Source organism: Salvia miltiorrhiza, chromosome 1 (genome assembly GCF_028751815.1).
Source record: "Salvia miltiorrhiza cultivar Shanhuang (shh) chromosome 1, IMPLAD_Smil_shh, whole genome shotgun sequence".
Taxonomy (NCBI): domain Eukaryota; kingdom Viridiplantae; phylum Streptophyta; class Magnoliopsida; order Lamiales; family Lamiaceae; genus Salvia; species Salvia miltiorrhiza.
Window position 1 is genome coordinate 7109737 of NC_080387.1, and position 25298 is coordinate 7135034.

The following is a 25298-nucleotide window of genomic DNA, read 5'->3' on the forward strand; positions in this document are numbered from 1 at the left end:
ATCAAGCGTCTTGAGATAACCGTTGGACAACTCTCAGGGACTTTGAACCGGATGCAACAGCAGCAACAGCCAGGGAAGCTCCATGGACAAGGATTGCAACCTCATCAAGCTCAAGCTGTCACAGTCTTACGGAGTGGAAAGAAGGTGGATAACAAAGTGGAGATCCCCACTGACGAGCTCCCTAAAGAAACTTGTGGGGAGGAGATGGTGAAAGAATTACCCCCACCGAGAGAAGAAGAGCAGCAAGGAGAGCCATTAGTGACGCTTCACAAGGCCACAAAGCCATACAGACCACCGATTCCGTACCCAAGTCGGTTGAGGAATGAGAAGCAAGATCAACAATTCACCGATTTCTACAACATGTTGGCAAAGGTGAATGTCAACTTGCCACTTCTGGACGTGATCAGAAACGTCCCGGCCTATGTGAAGTTCTTTAAAGAGCTGGCGTCCAAGAAGAGAAAGTTTGTTGACAACGAGAAGATTCTTGTATCCGAGGTTGCCCATTCCATCATGCAACAACCCTTGCCACCCAAGCAACGAGATCCAGGTAGTTTTGTTATCAATATTGCGTTGGGGAATGGTAAGGAGGCCTCGGGTATGCTTGACTTGGGGGCAGGGATTAATTTGATGCCGTACTCTATTTTTAAACAACTAGAGTTAGGCGACTTAAAACCCACTCGAATGTGTTTGCAATTGGCAGATAGATCAGTTAGGTATCCTCGCGGGGTCATTGAGGATATTCTAGTTAGAGTGGGTGGTTTGATAGTACCTGTCGATTTTGTTGTGCTTGAGATAGGAGAAGTTCATGAGAATGGCAAGGAGCATACTTTACTGCTAGGAAGACCATTCATGGCCACCACTAACACGTTGATTGATGTGAAAAATGGAACAATAAAAATGACAGTGTTAGGAGAGTCTGTGTCTTTTTCTGTGCATCATAGTCGTGCTTTGCCATCATCTTTATTTACTAATGAATGCTCTTATATAGATGCTATTGATAGCCTCGCCGAGATGGTTTATATGCAGGAACAAGAGATAGTGGAGGTCTTTGCAGGATCGGCGGATATGGAGGAGTTTGCTCGGGAAACCGAGGATAGAGAGAGAGAACGAAGAGACAAACTCCCCATTGATGAGCCTGTGGTGCTTGAAGACGCCACGAAGTGCAAAGAGCCCAAGTTGGAACTCAAGGATCTCCCCAAACACCTAAAATACGTGTACTTGGAAGAAGGAGAGGAGAAGCCCGTGATAATATCCACCGAGCTCACGCATGAGCAAGAAATGGCGTTGATGGAAGTGCTAAGGAGCAACAAGTTGGCATTTGGTTGGGGTCTCGCCGACATTTGTGGCATTAGCCCCGCCACGTGCATGCATCGGATTTACCTCGAGGATGGAGCAACACCTAAGAGGGATGGTCAACGACGATTAAACCCCGTCCTCATGGAGGTAGTACGTAAGGAGATACTCAAACTATTAGCAGAAGGGATCATTTACCCTATCGCCGATAGTGAATGGGTAAGCCCGGTGCATGTGGTGCCCAAGAAGGGAGGAATCACGGTTATCCTCAATGACAACAAGGAGTTAGTGCCGACCCGTCCGGTTACGGGTTGGCGTATGTGTATTGACTACAGGAAACTAAATGCCGTAACAAAAAAGGATCATTTTCCTCTTCCTTTCATTGATCAAATGCTGGATCGTTTAGCTGGACATGATTTTTACTGTTTTCTTGATGGTTTGTCAGGATATTACCAAATAGCAATCGCGCCGGAGGACCAGGATAAGACGGCGTTCACCACCCCATTTGGTACCTTTGCGTGGAAGAGGATGCCATTTGGCTTGTGTAATGCACCGGGGACTTTCCAACGGTGCATGATGTCGATCTTCGCGGAAATGATAGGTGATTTTGTTGAAATTTTCATGGATGACTTTTCCGTGTTTGGAAATTCGTTTACTGATTGCTTGGGTAAAATTAACTTGGTTTTAAAAAGGTGTATAGAGAGTGGACTAACTCTTAGTTGGGAGAAGAGTCATTTCATGGTAACTAGTGGCATCGTTCTTGGCCACGTTGTGTCAAAAGATGGTTTAGAGGTTGATAGGGCTAAGGTGGAGGTGATTGAAAAATTACCTCCACCAATTGATGTGAAAGGCATTAGGAGTTTCCTAGGTCATGCCGGGTTTTACCGGCGTTTCATTAAGGATTTGTCTAAGATTACCCAACCTTTATGTCGTCTGCTTTCTCAAGATGTAGATTTTGATTTTAATGAAACTTGTATGCATGCTTTTGAATTACTGAAGCTCAAGTTAAGCACTGCACCTGTTGTTGTTTCACCCAATTGGTCTTTGCCTTTTGAGATTATGTGTGATGCTTCAAACTCAGCTGTGGGGGCGGTTCTTGGTCAACGTGTTGACAAAATGTTGCGTGTGATTTACTATGCTAGCTTGACGTTGAATAGTGCACAAGTGAATTACACCACCACTGAAAAAGAGTTGCTTGCTGTGGTTTTTGCTTTAGATAAGTTTCGTGCTTATATCATCGGGTCTAAAGTAATCGTCCATAGTGATCATGCGGCTCTAAGATATTTGTTGACTAAGTCCCAAGCCAAGCCACGTCTTATCCGTTGGATTTTAATATTGCAAGAGTTCGATCTTGAGATTAAGGATAGGAAGGGGAGTGAAAACTCCGTTGCCGATCACTTATCTAGACTTGAGCATAATGTGGTTGAATCGAGTCAAGATGTCATACATGAGTCCTTCCCGTTTGAACATACATATGAAATTGCCTCTGTGCCTTGGTTTGCTGATATCGTCAATTACCTTGCTTGTGGGGAATCAAGACCCGATCTAACATCCCAAGAGAGGAAAAGGTTTTTGGCTATTTGCAGGCAATATTATTGGGAAGACCCTTATCTCTTCAAGTTGGGAAAGGACGAGGTGATTCGGAGATGCATCCCGGATGAGGAGCAACAACAAGTGTTGAGGCTTTGCCATGAAGCCCATTGTGGTGGGCATTTTGGTGGACAAAAGACGGCTCATAAGGTCCTCCAATCCGGTTTGTTTTGGCCCACTCTTTTCAAAGATGCTCATTCTTTTTATCTTGCTTGTGATCGGTGCCAAAGAGTTGGGAACATTGGGCGCATGAATGAAATGCCTCTCACGAGCATTCTTGTTGTTGAGATTTTTGATGTGTGGGGCATAGACTTCATGGGCCCCTTCCCTACGTCATACGGTTTTGAGTATATCTTGCTTGCCGTAGATTATGTGTCCAAGTGGGTTGAAGCCATCCCCGCAAGGACATGTGATGCTAATGTGGTCTTGAAGTTTGTGCAGGAGAACATATTGTGTAGGTTTGGATTCCCCAAGGCCATAATCAGTGATGGAGTCAAACACTTTTGCAACAAGCTTTTTGAGAAACTTATGAGGAAAAACGGCATCACTCACAAGGTTGCCACTCCCTATCATCCTCAGACTTCGGGGCAAGCCGAAACGAGTAATCGGCAAATCAAGGGCATCCTCGAAAAGACGGTCCAACCCTCCCGTAGGGATTGGTCTCTTAAGCTCAACGATGCGTTGTGGGCATATCGCACCGCCTTCAAAGGAGTCATAGGAATGAGCCCCTACCGCCTTGTCTACGGTAAAGCATGCCACTTACCGGTGGAGATTGAGCACCGAGCTTATTGGGCCATCAAAGCCACCAATTGCGACCTTACAGCTGCGGGAAAACATAGAGCCTTGCAAATGGAAGAACTCGATGAATTGCGAGGCGTACGAGAATGCTAGGATTTACAAAGATAAAGCCAAGAGGTTGCATGATAGCCGTATTGTGCCCAAGAACCTCCAACCCGGAATGAAGGTTCTTTTGTTCAATTCAAGGTTGAAACTTTTTCCGGGCAAGCTCAAATCTCGTTGGAGTGGTCCTTTCATCCTTAGAGAAATTCTCCCTCATGGCGCCGTAATTTTAAGCAAGGAGAACGCCGATGAACAATTCACGGTGAATGGACATAGGGTGAAGCCCTACTTAGAGCATGGTTCTTCTCCAGTCATGGTGGAGTCCCAAGCACTCCATGATCCCGTTTCTTAAACGACCTATCTCGTGTCAAGCTCTCGACCTTAACTAGAGCGCTTTGTGGGAGGCAACCCGCACTTTCTTTCCTTTTCCTTTCCTCTTCTTTATTTTCTATTTAACTTTGTGTTAGTGGTTTACCCGTTGCTTGTGTCGGTTTGATTTTTTTTTGTGATGTGTCTTTATGGAGTGTTGTAGGAAATCAGCTTGGTGGACCCTGAACGAGCGAAAAATGGCGCGAAAAATGAGCACGGATGAGCCAAAAAGGGGTCTGCACGCCCAGGGGTAGGCCGCCGCCTACCCACGGCGCCCGCCTACACACGGCGCCCGCCTATGCCAGTTTTACGAAGGGGCATGTAGGCAGCCGCCTACCTACGGCGCCGCCTACCCCTGCGCCCGCCTCCACCTAGGCGGCCGCCCACCCCCCAGCCCGGCCCGCCCAGCCCAAACCACACCCTCCCTTAAAACCCTAATTCACCCTCAAATTCCCCCCCATCCGCCGCCCAACCCTCTCTCCCCCTTACCTTTTCCGCCACCACAACTCTCCCACTCCCGGCGACCGGCGCTTCTTCTCACCGGCGATCGGCGCTGCCCCCTCCCCGGTGCTCTGTGCTCAGCCTCTCACCATCCTTCCACCACCACCACTCCAGCCACCGCCTCCCAACTCCAGCCACCTCCACCACCGCAACCACCACCTCTCTCCACCACCGCAACTCCAGCAACCTCCACCACCGCAACCACCACCTCTCTCCACCACCGCAACCAGCCACCCCCTATCTACACCACCGCATCCAGCCACCGCCGCCAACAACCACCGCAACCTTCTCCAGCCACCGCGACCTCCACCATCTACCTCCAGCCACCACCCTTCTCCAACCACCATCTCGCCAACAATGACACCAGTATTCAGTCCCTCCAAGCACAGTGGGCCGTTTTTTCCTTGCAGCATCGTGACCAATTCGCCCCACCCCCGCCCCCACCTCCGGGACCACAGTGAGCTATCCCTCTTCATTTCTCTTTTTTTTTTTTCTTTTTGTTTTGTTCTGTTTTTCCTTTTTATTTGTGTCTGCCTTGTTTTCCTTTCGTTTTCTTGTGTTTGCTGTTATTGCCCTGAGGACAGTGCTCGTTTTTGTGTGGGGAGGGGTGTGTGCTTGTTTTGAAATGTATGCTGTTAGGTTCTGGATTGTTGGTTTTGGGCAAATGGCCTCCTTGCGCTGATTAATTACTTGTCTTTGAGTTCACCCTTGGTCTTGACATTGGTTTGCCAGTGATTCTGGAACTGCATTGGTTTTGGTTGTTGTCCTTGTTTGTCGCGATTGACATTTACCTAAGTAGTGTTATGGGTTTAATATCTTAGATGCAACAACTTGATGAGCAACTCTTGACGTGATTTGTCCGGTAGATGCTAGGGGGAGTGTTTTCATTGTAATTGCCTAAATTCTTATCTCTTGTTGAAACGTGGTTTGTTTTTTGAGTTCTTGATGGCTCTGGGTCTCTGCTCCTCTGATGGTGACATTATGAGCATGGGAAACCACGCGGGAACATTTTGGTTTACCTCCAAAAATTGCAAATCTCGTGAAATACGACCTATTTGTCAAAAATAATAATAATAATAATAATAATAATGAGATTTGATTGTAAAGGCGGTTACATTAGGAAATTCACCCCTAGCGGAGAACTGGGTTTGATCGGATTGAGTTGTATCATTTTGTTGTTGCCTCTTAAGACCTTAGCCTAAGACACTTCGTGGGAAAGTGGACTTCTAGACGGACTTGGATGGGTTTGAGATCTGATGGCGAGCAGGATCACTTGTAAACCCTCTTGAGATATTGTAGGTGTTGCTTGAGGACAAGCAATGGATTAAGTGTGGGGGGGTTGTTTACCTTGTTTCTTAGTGTTATTGTTGAGTTGTGTGATACACTTTCGAGCATGCTTTGTGCTTTTTCGTGCCGTGTTATTCTTGCCCGAGTGCTGTTTGCTGCTTTTTCTTGTTGGTGCAGGATTCCGGAGTTTGGGAAGTTTTTCGTGAAGTTGTGAGCGTTTTTGGATCAAGAGGCAACTAACGGGACAACTGCTGTAGCCAGAGGCGGCCGCCTTCTCTAGGCCACCACCTACTTCTAGGCCACCGCTTTCTCTAGGCCACCGCCTACTTCTAGGCCACCGCCTTCTCTAGGCCACCGCCTACTTCTAGGCCACCGCCTTCTCTAGGCGGCCGCCTACTGCGTGTTCTGGCAGTTACGAATTTTTTAGTTTAAAACCCATCTCTAGGGTTTCACTTTATATTCTCGTCTCCAGCAGCCTCCATAGGCGATTTTCACCTCTTTCTTAAGGTTTTTAGAGTTTCACAACACTTACTTTCGATCTTGGATTCATTGGATTGCTTTGGATGTCAATTAACATTTCATCCGATTGGATTTCCTTGGATTGCTACGTTATGTAAGAACTCATTTCGATTCTCTTGGTTATTTGATTTGAATCTTTGTTTCTTGCCTTTGATGAATGTCATGATTGAAGATCATTATTGTTGATTCTATATTTTCTTGGTTATATGAATCTTTTGGTTAATTGAGTTTTGTGTTTTATGCTTTTGATGAATGTGATGATTGAAGATTATTGTTGTTGATTCTAGATCCTCTTGGTTTTATGAATCCTTTGGTTTATTGAATCTTTGTTTGTGTTTTGATGAATGTCATGATTGGAGATTATTGTCGTTGAGTTTAGATAATCTACGTGATTCGTAGTTCGTTGCTATTGCTTACGTTTTTCCCCTTCTTGTTGGTGGAGGTTTAGAGATTTCTTTTTATGGAGATTAAGATTTTCTTGCATTCGAATCTTATGCTTGATTGAGTTTCTTGCCTAGGTAGTTATTAATCTTTGATGTTTACAAGTTTATGATCGTTTGGTTTAGTGTTGGAGTTGGAAACTCTAGTTGATTTCATTAATGTTCAAATGCCATGTTCTAGTTAGTTCGTCGTTTAGTTGCTTGCGGAATTCTCGTTGATTGTGTGTGTTTGCTTAACATTCATTTGATTAAATGTTAATATGTTATTTCGCCTAGATAATCGTTGTTTATGGTGTTGAATTGATGATTGCTTCTAGATTGCTAGTTTAGCACCCTAGCTTTGTTTGCCTTCTTGCGTTATTATTGGCTTCCTATCTTTTGCCTAGTTAACTTTATATGCTTTATTTTAATTACGCATTAGTTAATCGGAGAGAAAGTGTCAGACCCAAACTTCTGATTAGAGTGTTTAGGTTTATTTCCTATTTTCTGTACGTAGCATGATCAAAGCCCTGTTTAGCCTTCCTTGAGAGACGACTTGGGTTAGCTTATTACACTAGGATGACCTCGTACGATTGCGAGTCAATCCATTAGGTGTTTTGGGTTGAGTCAAATTTTGGCGCCGTTGCCGGGGAACGCTTTAGGCATTTGATTGTGTTGCATTGTTTTCCGTGTTTATTTTTGTTTATTTCTTTTATTTTCTCCCTCCGGTGCGTTTGATTTGTTTGTTTGTGTTGTGTATGCAAGGACGTAGAAGCTTGAAGAGAAAGCTTGCACCTTGCTACGACAACATTCATCGACCTCGGGAGGTTCTTTCAAGCCTGGAGAAGGAGTCCGAGTCCAGTTTGAGAAGTTTTGTGGAATCACAGTTTCGAGAGAAAAATTTTGAAGAGAGAATTGCTTCCAATCCCATTCTGGAAGCCTTTGAGGAGACACTTTCAGTGCATTCTGAAAAAGAAGAAGAAGCTTGGCCCAATCCTGACCAAGAAGCAATGGCGGAGCAGAATGTTCAGTACATGGGAGATTTTTCCAGGCCAATTATTGGGACTACTAGTACGTCAGCGATAGTGCTTTCCACGGCGGTCCGGAATTACAATCTGAAGCCCAACGATTCAAACTTGCTGCCGCTCTTTTATGGGATGCCGAGTAAGGATGCCTTACAATTCATTCGTGATTTCTGCACTCAAGTGCAGACCTTCCCACTACTGGAGCTTACCGAGGATCAGCTGAGACTCAAGTGCTTACCTTATGCACTCAAGGACCGGGCTAGAACATGGTTGCTGTCCCTGTCGCCGAACTCCATTACCACATGGGCAGAGGCGAGTGAGAAGTTCATGCTCAAATACTACCCTAATCACAAGACACAGGAGATTAGGACACAGATAATGAACTTCATGCAAGGAGCTGACGAGCCTCTCCACGAGGCTTGGGAGAGATTCCAAGAGCTTCTTCGCCAGTGTCCACAACACCAGTTAGCACCCGTCATGTTGATGCAGTTCTTCTATGACGGATTGATTCAGACGGCACAGTTTATGGTGGACAGTACCGCTGGGGGCAACATTGCCCGAAAGACAGCTGATGAGCTAAAAGAGATCTTCAACACTCTTGCCGCGAGTTCTCAACAAAAATCAGTCAGAGGAAGGAGGGTCGAAGCCAAGGCTGTAGCCCCAAATAATGAGCTGCAGAAGCAAGTAGCGGACCTGATGAGGCAAGTTCAGCAGTTAAGAATGAATCAGGTGGAGCCTCAACCCGTTCAAGCACCGCCAGCTCAAGCACCCTTAGCTCAGGCACCGTCATCAGAAGGATGTGGCATATGTGGCGATTTTGGCCATGGAACCAACGAGTGCCATCGAATGGGGGAGTTCACACCCGAAGGGGAGGCAGAGGTATATGCTGCTCAGGGATACCCAGGGAGGCCTCAGTTTGAGCAGAGGCCCATGTTTAATCAAGGTCAACAGAATTCCAACTCTGGTTGGAGAGCTCAGCAGAATTCTGGATGGAGGAATCAAGCTTCTGGCCAAGGGTCGGGATCAAATCAAGGAAATCAATTCCGCCGCCCTCCTCAGCAATTTGGTTATCAGAACCAACAGCAGTTTTACCCACCTCAACAGCAGTTTCCCTTTCCTCAGCAGCAGAACTACCCGCAAGCTTATCAGCAGCAGCAGCAGCAGCCCCCGCAGTATCAGCAGTATCAACAGTTCCCTATGCAGCAAGGGAATTTTCAGCAGCAGCAGCAATACCAGAATGCACCCCAGCAGTTTCAAAAGCCAGCTCAACCGCAGAAGCCGTTTCTCTAGGACACCATGCAATCCTTTATGGAGATGACCAAACAGAACATGGAGTCACAGTCTGCTACAATCAAGCGTCTTGAGACAACCGTTGGACAACTCTCAGGGACTTTGAACCAGATGCAACAGCAGCAACAGCCAGGGAAGCTCCATGGACAAGGATTGCAACCTCATCAAGCTCAAGCTGTCACAGTCTTACGGAGTGGGAAGAAGGTGGATAACAAAGTGGAGATCCCCACTGACGAGCTCCCTAAAGAAACTTGTGGGGAGGAGATGGTGAAAGAATTACCCCCACCGAGAGAAGAAGAGCAGCAAGGAGAGCCATTAGTGACGCTTCACAAGGCCACAAAGCCATACAGACCACCGATTCCGTACCCAAGTCGGTTGAGGAATGAGAAGCAAGATCAACAATTCACCGATTTCTACAACATGTTGGCAAAGGTGAATGTCAACTTGCCACTTCTGGACGTGATCAGAAACGTCCCGGCCTATGTGAAGTTCTTTAAAGAGCTGGCGTCCAAGAAGAGAAAGTTTGTTGACAACGAGAAGATTCTTGTATCCGAGGTTGCCCATTCCATCATGCAACAACCCTTGCCACCCAAGCAACGAGATCCAGGTAGTTTTGTTATCAATATTGCGTTGGGGAATGGTAAGGAGGCCTCGGGTATGCTTGACTTGGGGGCAGGGATTAATTTGATGCCGTACTCTATTTTTAAACAACTAGAGTTAGGCGACTTAAAACCCACTCGAATGTGTTTGCAATTGGCAGATAGATCAGTTAGGTATCCTCGCGGGGTCATTGAGGATATTCTAGTTAGAGTGGGTGGTTTGATAGTACCTGTCGATTTTGTTGTGCTTGAGATAGGAGAAGTTCATGAGAATGGCAAGGAGCATACTTTACTGCTAGGAAGACCATTCATGGCCACCACTAACACGTTGATTGATGTGAAAAATGGAACAATAAAAATGACAGTGTTAGGAGAGTCTGTGTCTTTTTCTGTGCATCATAGTCGTGCTTTGCCATCATCTTTATTTACTAATGAATGCTCTTATATAGATGCTATTGATAGCCTCGCCGAGATGGTTTATATGCAGGAACAAGAGATAGTGGAGGTCTTTGCAGGATCGGCGGATATGGAGGAGTTTGCTCGGGAAACCAAGGATAGAGAGAGAGAACGAAGAGACAAACTCCCCATTGATGAGCCTGTGGTGCTTGAAGACGCCACGAAGTGCAAAGAGCCCAAGTTGGAACTCAAGGATCTCCCCAAACACCTAAAATACGTGTACTTGGAAGAAGGAGAGGAGAAGCCCGTGATAATATCCGCCGAGCTCACGCATGAGCAAGAAATGGCGTTGATGGAAGTGCTAAGGAGCAACAAGTTGGCATTTGGTTGGGGTCTCGCCGACATTTGTGGCATTAGCCCCGCCACGTGCATGCATCGGATTTACCTCGAGGATGGAGCAACACCTAAGAGGGATGGTCAACGACGATTAAACCCCGTCCTCATGGAGGTAGTACGTAAGGAGATACTCAAACTATTAGCAGAAGGGATCATTTACCCTATCGCCGATAGTGAATGGGTAAGCCCGGTGCATGTGGTGCCCAAGAAGGGAGGAATCACGGTTATCCTCAATGACAACAAGGAGTTAGTGCCGACCCGTCCGGTTACGGGTTGGCGTATGTGTATTGACTACAGGAAACTAAATGCCGTAACAAAAAAGGATCATTTTCCTCTTCCTTTCATTGATCAAATGCTGGATCGTTTAGCTGGACATGATTTTTACTGTTTTCTTGATGGTTTGTCAGGATATTACCAAATAGCAATCGCGCCGGAGGACCAGGATAAGACGGCGTTCACCACCCCATTTGGTACCTTTGCGTGGAAGAGGATGCCATTTGGCTTGTGTAATGCACCGGGGACTTTCCAACGGTGCATGATGTCGATCTTCGCGGAAATGATAGGTGATTTTGTTGAAATTTTCATGGATGACTTTTCCGTGTTTGGAAATTCGTTTACTGATTGCTTGGGTAAAATTAACTTGGTTTTAAAAAGGTGTATAGAGAGTGGACTAACTCTTAGTTGGGAGAAGAGTCATTTCATGGTAACTAGTGGCATCGTTCTTGGCCACGTTGTGTCAAAAGATGGTTTAGAGGTTGATAGGGCTAAGGTGGAGGTGATTGAAAAATTACCTCCACCAATTGATGTGAAAGGCATTAGGAGTTTCCTAGGTCATGCCGGGTTTTACCGGCGTTTCATTAAGGATTTCTCTAAGATTACCCAACCTTTATGTCGTCTGCTTTCTCAAGATGTAGATTTTGATTTTAATGAAACTTGTATGCATGCTTTTGAATTACTGAAGCTCAAGTTAAGCACTGCACCTGTTGTTGTTTCACCCAATTGGTCTTTGCCTTTTGAGATTATGTGTGATGCTTCAAACTCAGCTGTGGGGGCGGTTCTTGGTCAACGTGTTGACAAAATGTTGCGTGTGATTTACTATGCTAGCTTGACGTTGAATAGTGCACAAGTGAATTACACCACCACTGAAAAAGAGTTGCTTGCTGTGGTTTTTGCTTTAGATAAGTTTCGTGCTTATATCATCGGGTCTAAAGTAATCGTCCATAGTGATCATGCGGCTCTAAGATATTTGTTGACTAAGTCCCAAGCCAAGCCACGTCTTATCCGTTGGATTTTAATATTGCAAGAGTTCGATCTTGAGATTAAGGATAGGAAGGGGAGTGAAAACTCCGTTGCCGATCACTTATCTAGACTTGAGCATAATGTGGTTGAATCGAGTCAAGATGTCATACATGAGTCCTTCCCGTTTGAACATACATATGAAATTGCCTCTGTGCCTTGGTTTGCTGATATCGTCAATTACCTTGCTTGTGGGGAATCAAGACCCGATCTAACATCCCAAGAGAGGAAAAGGTTTTTGGCTATTTGCAGGCAATATTATTGGGAAGACCCTTATCTCTTCAAGTTGGGAAAGGACGAGGTGATTCGGAGATGCATCCCGGATGAGGAGCAACAACAAGTGTTGAGGCTTTGCCATGAAGCCCATTGTGGTGGGCATTTTGGTGGACAAAAGACGGCTCATAAGGTCCTCCAATCCGGTTTGTTTTGGCCCACTCTTTTCAAAGATGCTCATTCTTTTTATCTTGCTTGTGATCGGTGCCAAAGAGTTGGGAACATTGGGCGCAGGAATGAAATGCCTCTCACGAGCATTCTTGTTGTTGAGATTTTTGATCTGTGGGGCATAGACTTCATGGGCCCCTTCCCTACGTCATACGGTTTTGAGTATATCTTGCTTGCCGTAGATTATGTGTCCAAGTGGGTTGAAGCCATCCCCGCAAGGACATGTGATGCTAATGTGGTCTTGAAGTTTGTGCAGGAGAACATATTGTGTAGGTTTGGATTCCCCAAGGCCATAATCAGTGATGGAGGCAAACACTTTTGCAACAAGCTTTTTGAGAAACTTATGAGGAAAAACGGCATCACTCACAAGGTTGCCACTCCCTATCATCCTCAGACTTCGGGGCAAGCCGAAACGAGTAATCGGCAAATCAAGGGCATCCTCGAAAAGACGGTCCAACCCTCCCATAGGGATTGGTCTCTTAAGCTCAACGATGCGTTGTGGGCATATCGCACCGCCTTCAAAGGAGTCATAGGAATGAGCCCCTACCGCCTTGTCTACGGTAAAGCATGCCACTTACCGGTGGAGATTGAGCACCGAGCTTATTGGGCCATCAAAGCCACCAATTGCGACCTTACAGCTGCGGGAAAACATAGAGCCTTGCAAATGGAAGAACTCGATGAATTGCGAGGCGTACGAGAATGCTAGGATTTACAAAGATAAAGCCAAGAGGTTGCATGATAGCCGTATTGTGCCCAAGAACCTCCAACCTGGAATGAAGGTTCTTTTGTTCAATTCAAGGTTGAAACTTTTTCCGGGCAAGCTCAAATCTCGTTGGAGTGGTCCTTTCATCCTTAGAGAAATTCTCCCTCATGGCGCCGTAATTTTAAGAAAGGAGAACGCCGATGAACAATTCACGGTGAATGGACATAGGGTGAAGCCCTACTTAGAGCATGGTTCTTCTCCAGTCATGGTGGAGTCCCAAGCACTCCATGATCCCGTTTCTTAAACGACCTATCTCGTGTCAAGCTCTCGACCTTAACTAGAGCGCTTTGTGGGAGGCAACCCGCACTTTCTTTCCTTTTCCTTTCCTCTTCTTTATTTTCTATTTAACTTTGTGTTAGTGGTTTACCCGTTGCTTGTGTCGGTTTGATTTTTTTTTTGTGATGTGTCTTTATGGAGTGTTGTAGGAAATCAGCTTGGTGGACCCTGAACGAGCGAAAAATGGCGCGAAAAATGAGCACGGATGAGCCAAAAAGGGGTCTGCACGCCCAGGGGTAGGCCGCCGCCTACCCACGGCGCCCGCCTACCGCGGCGCCCGCCTACACACGGCGCCCGCCTATGCCAGTTTTACGAAGGGGCATGTAGGCGGCCGCCTACCTACGGCGCCGCCTACCCCTGCGCCCGCCTCCACCTAGGCGGCCGCCCACCCCCTAGCCCGGCCCGCCCAGCCCGAACCACACCCTCCCTTAAAACCCTAATTCACCCTCAAATTCCCCCCCATCCGCCGCCCAACCCTCTCTCCCCCTTACCTTTTCCGCCACCACAACTCTCCCACTCCCGGCGACCGGCGCTTCTTCTCACCGGCGACCGGCGCTGCCCCCTCCCCGGTGCTCTGTGCTCAGCCTCTCACCATCCTTCCACCACCACCACTCCAGCCACCGCCTCCCAACTCCAGCCACCTCCACCACCGCAACCACCACCTCTCTCCACCACCGCAACCAGCCACCCCTATCTACACCACCGCATCCAGCCACCGCCACCACTTCACTCGCCGCCAACAACCACCGCAACCTTCTCCAGCCACCGCGACCTCCACCATCTACCTCCAGCCACCACCCTTCTCCAACCACCATCTCGCCAACAATGACACCAGTATTCAGTCCCTCCAAGCACAGTGGGCCGTTTTTTCCTTGCAGCATCGTGACCAATTCGCCCCACCCCCGCCCCCACCTCCGGGACCACAGTGAGCTATCCCTCTTCATTTCTCTTTTTTTTTTTTCTTTTTGTTTTGTTCTGTTTTTCCTTTTTATTTGTGTCTGCCTTGTTTTCCTTTCGTTTTCTTGTGTTTGCTGTTATTGCCCTGAGGACAGTGCTCGTTTTTGTGTGGGGAGGGGTGTGTGCTTGTTTTGAAATGTATGCTGTTAGGTTCTGGATTGTTGGTTTTGGGCAAATGGCCTCCTTGCGCTGATTAATTACTTGTCTTTGAGTTCACCCTTGGTCTTGACATTGGTTTGCCAGTGATTCTGGAACTGCATTGGTTTTGGTTGTTGTCCTTGTTTGTCGCGATTGACATTTACCTAAGTAGTGTTATGGGTTTAATATCTTAGATGCAACAACTTGATGAGCAACTCTTGACGTGATTTGTCCGGTAGATGCTAGAGGAGTGTTTTCATTGTAATTGCCTAAATTCTTATCTCTTGTTGAAACGTGGTTTGTTTTTTGAGTTCTTGATGGCTCTGGGTCTCTGCTCCTCTGATGGTGACATTATGAGCATGGGAAACCACGCGGGAACATTTTGGTTTACCTCCAAAAATTGCAAATCTCGTGAAATACGACCTATTTGTCAAAAAATAATAATAATAATAATAATAATGAGATTTGATTGTAAAGGCGGTTACATTAGGAAATTCACCCCTAGCGGAGAACTGGGTTTGATCGGATTGAGTTGTATCATTTTGTTGTTGCCTCTTAAGACCTTAGCCTAAGACACTTCGTGGGAAAGTGGACTTCTAGACGGACTTGGATGGGTTTGAGATCTGATGGCGAGCAGGATCACTTGTAAACCCTCTTGAGATATTGTAGGTGTTGCTTGAGGACAAGCAATGGATTAAGTGTGGGGGGGTTGTTTACCTTGTTTCTTAGTGTTATTGTTGAGTTGTGTGATACACTTTCGAGCATGCTTTGTGCTTTTTCGTGCCGTGTTATTCTTGCCCGAGTGCTGTTTGCTGCTTTTTCTTGTTGGTGCAGGATTCCGGAGTTTGGGAAGTTTTTCGTGAAGTTGTGAGCGTTTTTGGATCAAGAGGCAACTAACGGGACAACTGCTGTAGCCAGAGGCGGCCGCCTTCTCTAGGCCACCACCTACTTCTAGGCCACCGCTTTCTCTAGGCCACCGCCTACTTCTAGGCCACCGCCTTCTCTAGGCCACCGCCTACTTCTAGGCCACCGCCTTCTCTAGGCGGCCGCCTACTGCGTGTTCTGGCAGTTACGAATTTTTTAGTTTAAAACCCATCTCTAGGGTTTCACTTTATATTCTCGTCTCCAGCAGCCTCCATAGGCGATTTTCACCTCTTTCTTAAGGTTTTTAGAGTTTCACAACACTTACTTTCGATCTTGGATTCATTGGATTGCTTTGGATGTCAATTAACATTTCATCCGATTGGATTTCCTTGGATTGCTACGTTATGTAAGAACTCATTTCGATTCTCTTGGTTATTTGATTTGAATCTTTGTTTCTTGCCTTTGATGAATGTCATGATTGAAGATCATTATTGTTGATTCTATATTTTCTTGGTTATATGAATCTTTTGGTTAATTGAGTTTTGTGTTTTATGCTTTTGATGAATGTGATGATTGAAGATTATTGTTGTTGATTCTAGATCCTCTTGGTTTTATGAATCCTTTGGTTTATTGAATCTTTGTTTGTGTTTTGATGAATGTCATGATTGGAGATTATTGTCGTTGAGTTTAGATAATCTACGTGATTCGTAGTTCGTTGCTATTGCTTACGTTTTTCCCCTTCTTGTTGGTGGAGGTTTAGAGATTTCTTTTTATGGAGATTAAGATTTTCTTGCATTCGAATCTTATGCTTGATTGAGTTTCTTGCCTAGGTAGTTATTAATCTTTGATCTTTACAAGTTTATGATCGTTTGGTTTAGTGTTGGAGTTGGAAACTCTAGTTGATTTCGTTAATGTTCAAATGCCATGTTCTAGTTAGTTCGTCGTTTAGTTGCTTGCGGAATTCTCGTTGATTGTGTGTGTTTGCTTAACATTCATTTGATTAAATGTTAATATGTTATTTCGCCTAGATAATCGTTGTTTATGGTGTTGAATTGATGATTGCTTCTAGATTGCTAGTTTAGCACCCTAGCTTTGTTTGCCTTCTTGCGTTATTATTGGCTTCCTATCTTTTGCCTAGTTAACTTTATATGCTTTATTTTAATTACGCATTAGTTAATCGGAGAGAAAGTGTCAGACCCAAACTTCTGATTAGAATGTTTAGGTTTATTTCCTATTTTCTGTACGTAGCATGATCAAAGCCCTGTTTAGCCTTCCTTGAGAGACGACTTGGGTTAGCTTATTACACTAGGATGACCTCGTACGATTGCGAGTCAATCCATTAGGTGTTTTGGGTTGAGTCATTCTACTCTATTAAAATTACAACCTATGAATTTTGGTATCATCAAAACAAGGATTAGGATATTCCACAAGGTTCCCAACAAGTTACTATATAACTCTCACCCATAGTAAGTCAAAGTGATATACGAATCAACATATATATTTGAAATCTTATTAGCATTAAGATTCTATTAAGTCACCGAGATCTTTGATTCTTCACTTAAGTCAGACAGAAGAATACATCTCACTGTGGTCCTATTAATACGTTATAACGTACCAGTATAGACAAGTAGTCAACACAAACTACTTCCATCTATACCGCAGCCTAAACCAATGACTCGTCCTAAAGTCATCTCGGCTGTGATCATTTTATATCTCTTAAGGTTATTCCAATTATTTGGTCTTCTGTTATCTACAACACACCATATAATCTACTTATATAGAGACAAAGGACATACATATGCAATCATGAACACAATCAGATAGGAGATTAAAATAGTGAACTTAGGAAACATTGTATACAAGCATAAAACGTTCTTGCTTTCAGTATACAAATCCAACAATCTCCCACTTATACTAAAGTAAACTTTTAGTATACAATGCGTCTATTTACCAATCACATAACACTTCTCCCACTTATACTTAAAGTTTCCTAAGTGGGTGGCATCAATCGCATTCCCATCTTTCAATGACCATTTGCGATAAGCCTTTTGTGAAAAGATTAGTAGGTTTCTCCAATATGTGAGAATTTATTATATGAGCACAAAACCTCGATTTACGAATAATCGTATAACTTGGTACTTACTCTCCATGTGTTTGACCCCTTGTGGTTATTTGATTCCTTAGAGTTCACAACTGCACTTGAGGTATCACGAAGGTGATGCTCTCACGCAAACTAGGAATCACCCTTAGATCCTGGAGGTAGTGGTCAAACCAAAAGGTTTTACCTCCCAAGGAAAACATATAGCTCGAGGTAATTATTCTTTGTTCCGGTCAGCTTGGAAATCCGAAATCGTACAATCCAAAAAGGAACTAAACTGTCTAACTGGTAAACTATCCTTATTCTCTAGTCATGGACTTGAGAATATAATTTACCACAGTTCAGTGTCCTTAACTAGGACTATACTGATATCTTACAACCATGCTAACTGCATATATAGCAAATATAAGATTTCGTACATAGCAATCCATACATGAAGCTATCTACTGCGGAAACGTAGAATACTGCCTTCATTTCCTCAACCTTAATAGGCATCTTAAGACATAGTCTTTTGATAAAGGAACGCCATATCTAAAAGGTAGCAATCCTTTCTTGGCAGTATTCATACTAAAACGAGCATTCACATTATCAATGTAAGACACTCGAGATAAGCCCAACATCCTTTTCTAGTGATCCCTTATAACCTTGATCACAAAGATGTATATTGTACCTCCTTAGTCTTTCATCTGAGACTGTTCGGATAACTATTACTTTATGTCTTGACAATAGCTCCATATTGTTGCCAATTAGGAGGATATTATCTACATAAAATGCAAGATAAACCACATCACCGATGACACGAGGGCGATTGACACGAGATGCTTCTCTCCCTCCCTCACATAACCTTCAGGTTGTTGCACATGGATGTCCTTACCTTTTTCCAAGGTAATATATATGACATCCATTTGCCAGACCTTGATGGTTTAAGTGAGCTGCTATGGGTAAAATGATCCGAATGTTCTGAGCATGGCACTGGCGAAAATATCATCATAACCTATACCCTTACACTGGGCATAACCTTTCGCTACCAGTCCAGCTTCGAAAGAAACAACCTTGCTCATTCGGGCCTGTCATTATCTTGTATACTTACTTACAACCTAAGGCTTTACTGCCTCCTGGTAGCAAGATTTTCTAGTATACACCAATATTCTTAATGGATTGCTCCATTGAGGCGTGCCAAGAATCTACATTCTCGTCTCCCACTAATTCCAAGTAGATATCTGGGTCGATTCTCTTATATTCACTACCAGGGACTGAATCCAAAGATCTTCCCAAGAACATAAATCGATCGGGTTGTCCCACAACCCTCCCACTACAATGGATCTGTGGTGGCACATGTGTGTCAACAGTGCGTGCAGTGTCTTGTGGTACAAAACTCTTGTACACTTGGCTTGGGTGATGGAATCGCCTATCTAATGTCTTCAATTTCTTGAAGCACACTATCTGACTTGGATTAGTGATTATTCTCATAGTCCACTTCTAAGAATCATGTGTCATTGCTAATAACCACCTTCTGATTCTTTAGGACTAATTGCAAAGATGCATAACTCATCATCGGACATATTTTTCCAAGAGTGACTTATTTCTTCTCTCCACCACACCATCTTATATAGGGATTACACGGTGTAGTAAACTGGGTTGGAATCCCAAACACTGACTATGAATCAGAAAAGATCGTTCCTAACACATTATTGGCCCTTTATCCCCTTTGCCATGAATGACCCGGTCTCCATCTTTTCCTCTATACAGGATTCGCAGGTTCCAAATGGTACAACCTGGATTGAATCCAATGTACTATTTAGACATGAGCCTTTGGATCCTGTTAAGATAGATGTGACCTAATCTAGGGTATCAATATATGTGTAAGATCCTCATGAGAGATTAGCCTTAACTTTTCTCTTTCTTTTGTTCGATGATGTACATGCAATATAAAGGTATTTTGTAGACAAGTTATAGTATGAAGAGAGATGTTCAAAAATACCAGAATAGACAACTTTTTCATTTCTTATGATAGGAACACCACTATCAAAAATGACATAAGATCCATCTATTCAAAATTTTTGGAACATGATAAGGAACTCTAAAAAAACTAAACTATGTCTTTAGCTCATCACTTCTCAGCTTCCTTGTCAGCTTATAAAAAGCCATGCAAGGTGTAACAATCATTATCAGTTTCTCTCGTTATCCACTACTCACAACTGAGTAGAAAATGAGCTGACATGTTTCAGTTACTACAACAAGTGAAGTACCTTAACCCTTTGCCTTGAGTATTGAAAGAAAAAATCTCCAATACTCAATCTTATCACACCACTACTCCCACTACTTCCCTTATCTTTCTTGCCCCTTGGACCCTTCTTCTTCCCGTCTTTTGACGAAGAAGATGGTCATCCTTTGGCAATAACAAGTGTTTGCACATCTTTTTCCCACAACTTCCTTAGCTGTAACTAGAGTATTCAACAACTCAAAAAGAGTATTATCTTTCTTGCTCATAACAGCGTTGAGGCGGAAGTTCTTAATTAAAAGACTTGGGAAGAAAGTTCAGGATAATATCGACTTTTGCCTCACCGTCGATACTCCCACTGAGCAAGTCAAGTCCGTCAAAATTTGCATGACATGCTCGTGCACTGAGCTGTGCTCACTCATAAAAATAACAAGATTACTCTCATCAAATTTAAATGAGCAGCTCAGTCCGACCCTCCGAACACTTTCTTGAGATTCAGCATGATGCTGATAGCATCGTCCATGCCCTGATGTTAGAGCTACAAGGTTTGTGATATTATACTCATAATATAGCATATAACCACATTATTCGTCACATGCCACCTTTTATGCAGTTCATTTTTCCCATCAGTTGTCTCATTGTTCGAACAAATAGAACGTGGAGTAGTAAGCAACACAAAAATTGTGATAGTTTGTGATTAAGATATACTCCAAATGACGTTTCCATATAAAAAGGACCGGTTAAAAGACTTTGTCCAAGAATAAAAAAAAAAGCAGTAAGAGACATAGACATATCTGAAAGTAAACAATTAAACATGTAAGAACATGAAGCACATAATTCGTAACAATAATATTGTAACCTTTTGATAAAACAATATTAATGAAACCTCCAACTGCCCAAGGAATCTCACGAGTAAGCCACGATCGTGTGGACGTTTACACATGAACCCCTCAGCCAGACTATTAACCTAGTCGTTTAATTTCCATCCATGTCAACTTAACCCTTTGACAAAGGAAATTAATAGTTGGACCTTAACTAGACCATATCATATTCAAGAAGGGACTCCGATGGGGAGTTGTACATTGTACTTGAAATGATATCTAAGCAGCGACCACAATTTAACCTCGATAATTAAATTCTCGAAATTAGCATACTAACGAGGACCATACTGCTTTCAATTTAACCTCTTGGTTATCTTATTTAAAATCCATTCTCTAAAGTACTTATGAAAATCATGCGAGTAAGCCACGATCGTGTGGACGTTTACCGCATAACTCCAACTACTTAAATGGATTTAAATATTTTTAATAGAAACCTTGATGAGGAGTAAGGATCTCATCAGCCATCCTACTCCAGAAATATCGGGCCAGCATAGAAATTAGGAGATGAGAATCAGCAGCGCCGATTTAGGCCCTAAACATACTTGGTTCAAAGAGCATAGATGCGTCACACAATTGTCAAAGCAAGTCAGCGGCGCAGACTAAAGTCTGCGCAGACTAGAAGAGACGGCTTAACCTCAAGATAACACCTGGAGAGGACTCAAAGAAAGAAACATCTTCAGTGAGAACAAGGATCAAAAGAGCTGCGTGGATAAGACCAGAAGGTAACACATACGAAGGGGTCAATTACGCCCTATAAAAAGGGCGGCGCAGACGAAGGTCCGTCCCGTTTAAGACGGCGCCGACGCAGGGCCGCCCCGTTTTAGGCGGCACAGACAAAACTTCATCCTGATTAAGTCAATACAGATGAAGGCTCGCCCCGATAAAGTCGGCACAGACGAAGAATGGAAGCAACCAGCGTCGAAGCTTGGGAAGACCACATGTTCAGCATAAAGCTGCAAAGTAGTTAGGAAAGTTTGTTAGGATAGAAAATCATTCACGAACACCGCATGTGGAGCACGTGAATGACCTGTAAAGTCTTTTTTACCCTTCACCCTAATGTAACTCTATAAATACTCCTTGTAACCCATTATAATACACACGCAAATACTTGAAGGAATTTATCTGCAAGTTTAAAGCAAGTTTTTCTCTCATATCGCTACACAGGTTAATCCGATCTCCTTTTCCGATTTATTTAGATCTAGGTTTGAATGTTGAGCTTCACCAACTGGCGCCGTCTGTGGGAAAATCTGGGCTAAGGCGTGAGTTTTGAGAGTGTGTCGAGGCGTTCTTATGCATGCTTTGATTGAATCTGGTTGTTTAAGCGTGAATCTAAAGGGGAATGGGGTTCTAGTTGCCAGATCTGCGCTTGTGTTCATATTTAACCATATCTAAATATTATGTGTAAGAAGGGGACAAAATAATTACGTGGTTTGTGCATAAATGTTTAGTGTGTTTCATCTCACATTTCTAATCGATGAAATGTATGGCTGATCGTTCGTGCTTACGATCTATTCGGTTTTTGGGATCTGGATGGCCTCTGCCACCTTGCATGAACAAAGAAGAAATAACAGGGGAATGAAAAGTTTCAAAATATTTTTGGGAATTGTGCCATTTTCTGAGTTCTTAAAATTTTATGTTTATACCGTTCATTAATTTTGCCTATTTGATTCTGACGAATGCCCGTCGCGAGCTGGTCGAGGTAACTCTCTTTACTTGCGCTTGATATTTTGTTGTTGTTTTTGGCTAACCTTTGTGTTTTACCGGGAGTATGTTTTACCGGAATTTTTTATTATGGGAATATCTTTTATTTAAACACGAGCGACGGGGACTTCGCCTACCTTTTCTGGGTTTATTTCCCAGAAAAGGGGGACATTCACGAACTTCAAAGAGGATTTCTATAAATTTCTTTCTATCTATGGATTTCCGTACATTTGATCGAGAATCGTTCTATGGGCCGGAGTTCGTGGGTTTTTCTAGGGTTTATCTCTATTATTGGAGCACTTATGGGCCCACTTATTATGGAAAGGGAACTACACACAAAAATAAGCGATACCAGCGCAACTCGTCTACGCCAATACATCTTCGATCTTAACTCATTATTTTTCACTTTATCGCTGCATAGTGAACAGGTACTTCGCAATGGCAACTCACGAGCACCGCAAGGATCTAAACAAGGATTTCGAAGCTGCTGTGGGGAACACAGGCACCAAACCAACTGATGACACATCGACTAAGGGAATTGATTTGACTGGACTCACTCCACCAGGTTTCACTACGATCAACAACACGATCCCATGCTCTGTGCAGTCTAATATGGGAACAGTCATGCCCGCTACTGCCACCAATGCTCCGGCATCGGGACCAGCCAATGTCCCTATCATTGAACAAATGCTAGCCATGCTCAACTATGCAACTATGTGCTCCTTAATGGGCATTACTCAACCCGTCACCACACCAGAGGGAATTCTTGCTACTCAAAAAGCAATAACTGCGCCTGCGCAGGCTGGGGAAGGAGGGGCAGCGATGGTCGCGCAGACAGGGGTGAACAGGGAAGAAGATGGGGGACGAAATAAGGGAAAGTTCATTACGAATAGTGTTCAGATTGAGGATGTAACTGATTCAACTAGCAGGACTACTCCGCCGCGCAGTTTGGGAATGCACAAAGACAACGACAAACTTAAGGAGAAAGTATCTTTCCTCCGAGGCCAGTTGAAGAGTTTGGAGACAGAACTCAAAGAGCATGATCGTAATACGGAGGTGAATAAATCCCCTGACCAATATGAGCCGAGGTTTGAAGAGCCCCGAAGAGAGCTTCCCAAAAGAAGTCGGCGCAGACCGATTGAGACCACACTTACAAGAAATAGGGAAGGATGCAATTCCGACACTCCCATAGTGACGCCAGTCAGCAAGAGTCCATTTTCAGAAGAAATACTGCTTGAGCCTCTACCGGCAAATTATCGTCCTATCTCACTGGACTATGACGGTACCACCGACCCGGAGGTGCATATGGCTCGCTTTGAGGGTTTAGCCGCGCTGCATCAGTATGGGGAGGGAATCAAATGCAGGATCTTCGCCACAACTCTGTCAGGAATGGCTCAGCGGTGGTTTCACAACCTGAGAAGCAACTCTATACAATCGTATGGTGATCTTCACCTCATGTTCCTGAGACAATTCGCTAGCGCAAAGAGGGTAGGGCAAACGGCCATTTCTTTAATGGACATCAGACAGGAACCGCAGGAAACGCTTCGTGAATACGTGGCCAGGTTCAATACAATCGAGCTGGATATACCAGAGGTAGAATCTCAAATTAAGTGGTACGCCTTCGCTAGAGGGTTAAAGCAAGGTCCGCTCTTCGAGGCACTTCGGGTCAAACCGCCTACCAGTTTCGAGGACACCATGATAATAATACTGGGGTATCTTCAGTTGGAAGATGCGAAAATAGCAAGAAAATGAGAAGCCGACAAACTCAAGCCTAAAAAATAAGACAGCGCAGACACTGGAGAAAAATACATCACGAGGAACCCATACCGAGGATTTCCTACAAGAATTCCAACAATGGCCGTCGAGACCAAAGCCGTTCCGTTAATTGCGGCACAGGCAGAGAGAAGAGATGAACGCAGTGGTTATCGAGACGATCTGCAAAATCAGACCCAATAGAATCGCCACATAGATGAGATTTTCCACCAAATTAAAGGAGAGAATTATTTCAGAGCCCCAAAAGATTATCAACCAGGAGCACCAACGCTAGGCAGGAATAATCTATTGTGCGAGTATCACAACCGTTATGGCCATCTCACTGTTCGCTATTTTCTTTAACACGCCGCAAGTGTACGGGTGCAATTGTGTACAGTAGCAAGCAAGGTCGTATTCCACAGAGACTGAATTAACCAATTCCTATCCTAAATTATTCTACTCTATCTGGACAAACGAAATAGAGTGTTTTGTTGTAAAAAACAAAATAAATAAACAGCAGCAAAAGAAAATAAAGCAAGCTGCGAAACAGAGAAACAGATAAGAGAAGATTTCCCAAGGCAAAGGTTTCAACAGATTCTCATAACTAACATGTTCAATTCAATTAATAAGATGATTCCTAAGGCAATCTCTAAGCTAGTCCATACCCACTCCCGTGGCATACAAACCGTTGATTACATGCAAGGCTACCATCCCTGGATCACACTTCTAACATGTAACTCCTAAAAGTTCCTAGGATTAACGCCCTCACAGTTATCAATTCCCTTTAGAATTAAAATAAATGTGTTCTATGTTCTTAGTTCAGGTAATAATTATCATCTCCCGATCTCAAATTAAAACCTATGATTATGCTAAATTGGTGGCCAATCAATAAAGCAAACAATAATAACAAGAACATAAAAAGGAATAACAATCTCAATTAATTGAATCAAACAATTAGAAATTCAAATCATGTCTACTCCCTAAACCCTGGGAAAGAGGGATTCTAGCCACATAGACATATGAACTAGAATACAATTTTCAATAAAACAAATAAACATCCACAAGTAAAACCGTAGTAGAATTGTCAATCTTCAGTTCTTGCTCTCGCTCCGTTCTCCGTCTCTCTCAGCTCTCAGGAAAAGTAAAATATGATAAAAGATGATAAAAGGGTCAGAGAATAAGTTCTTGGGGAGTATTTATATGCCCTAGGTCTTGTAGCTCTCAAAAATACCCAAAATCACTAAAAAACGAATTTTGGGCGGAAAAACGGCGTCTCGCGCGGCCGGGTCGCGCGCCCGCGCGCGCTGTCCAGCAGGTCTGTCTTCGTCGCGCGGCTGGGTCGCGCGGCCGCGCGCCTGGACCGCGCGACCTCGGGCGGCCTTGCGC

At 44.0% G+C, this 25298-nt stretch overlaps 1 protein-coding gene across 1 annotated transcript; it reads right to left on the minus strand.

Moving 5' to 3' along the window:
- Positions 1 to 4670: 4670 nt before the first annotated feature.
- Positions 4671 to 5069, minus strand: LOC131010933 (uncharacterized). The gene has a single exon (XM_057938676.1). The coding sequence runs from the start codon at positions 5067 to 5069 to the stop codon at positions 4671 to 4673; it is 399 nt and encodes a 132-aa protein (XP_057794659.1).
- Positions 5070 to 25298: the final 20229 nt, after the last annotated feature.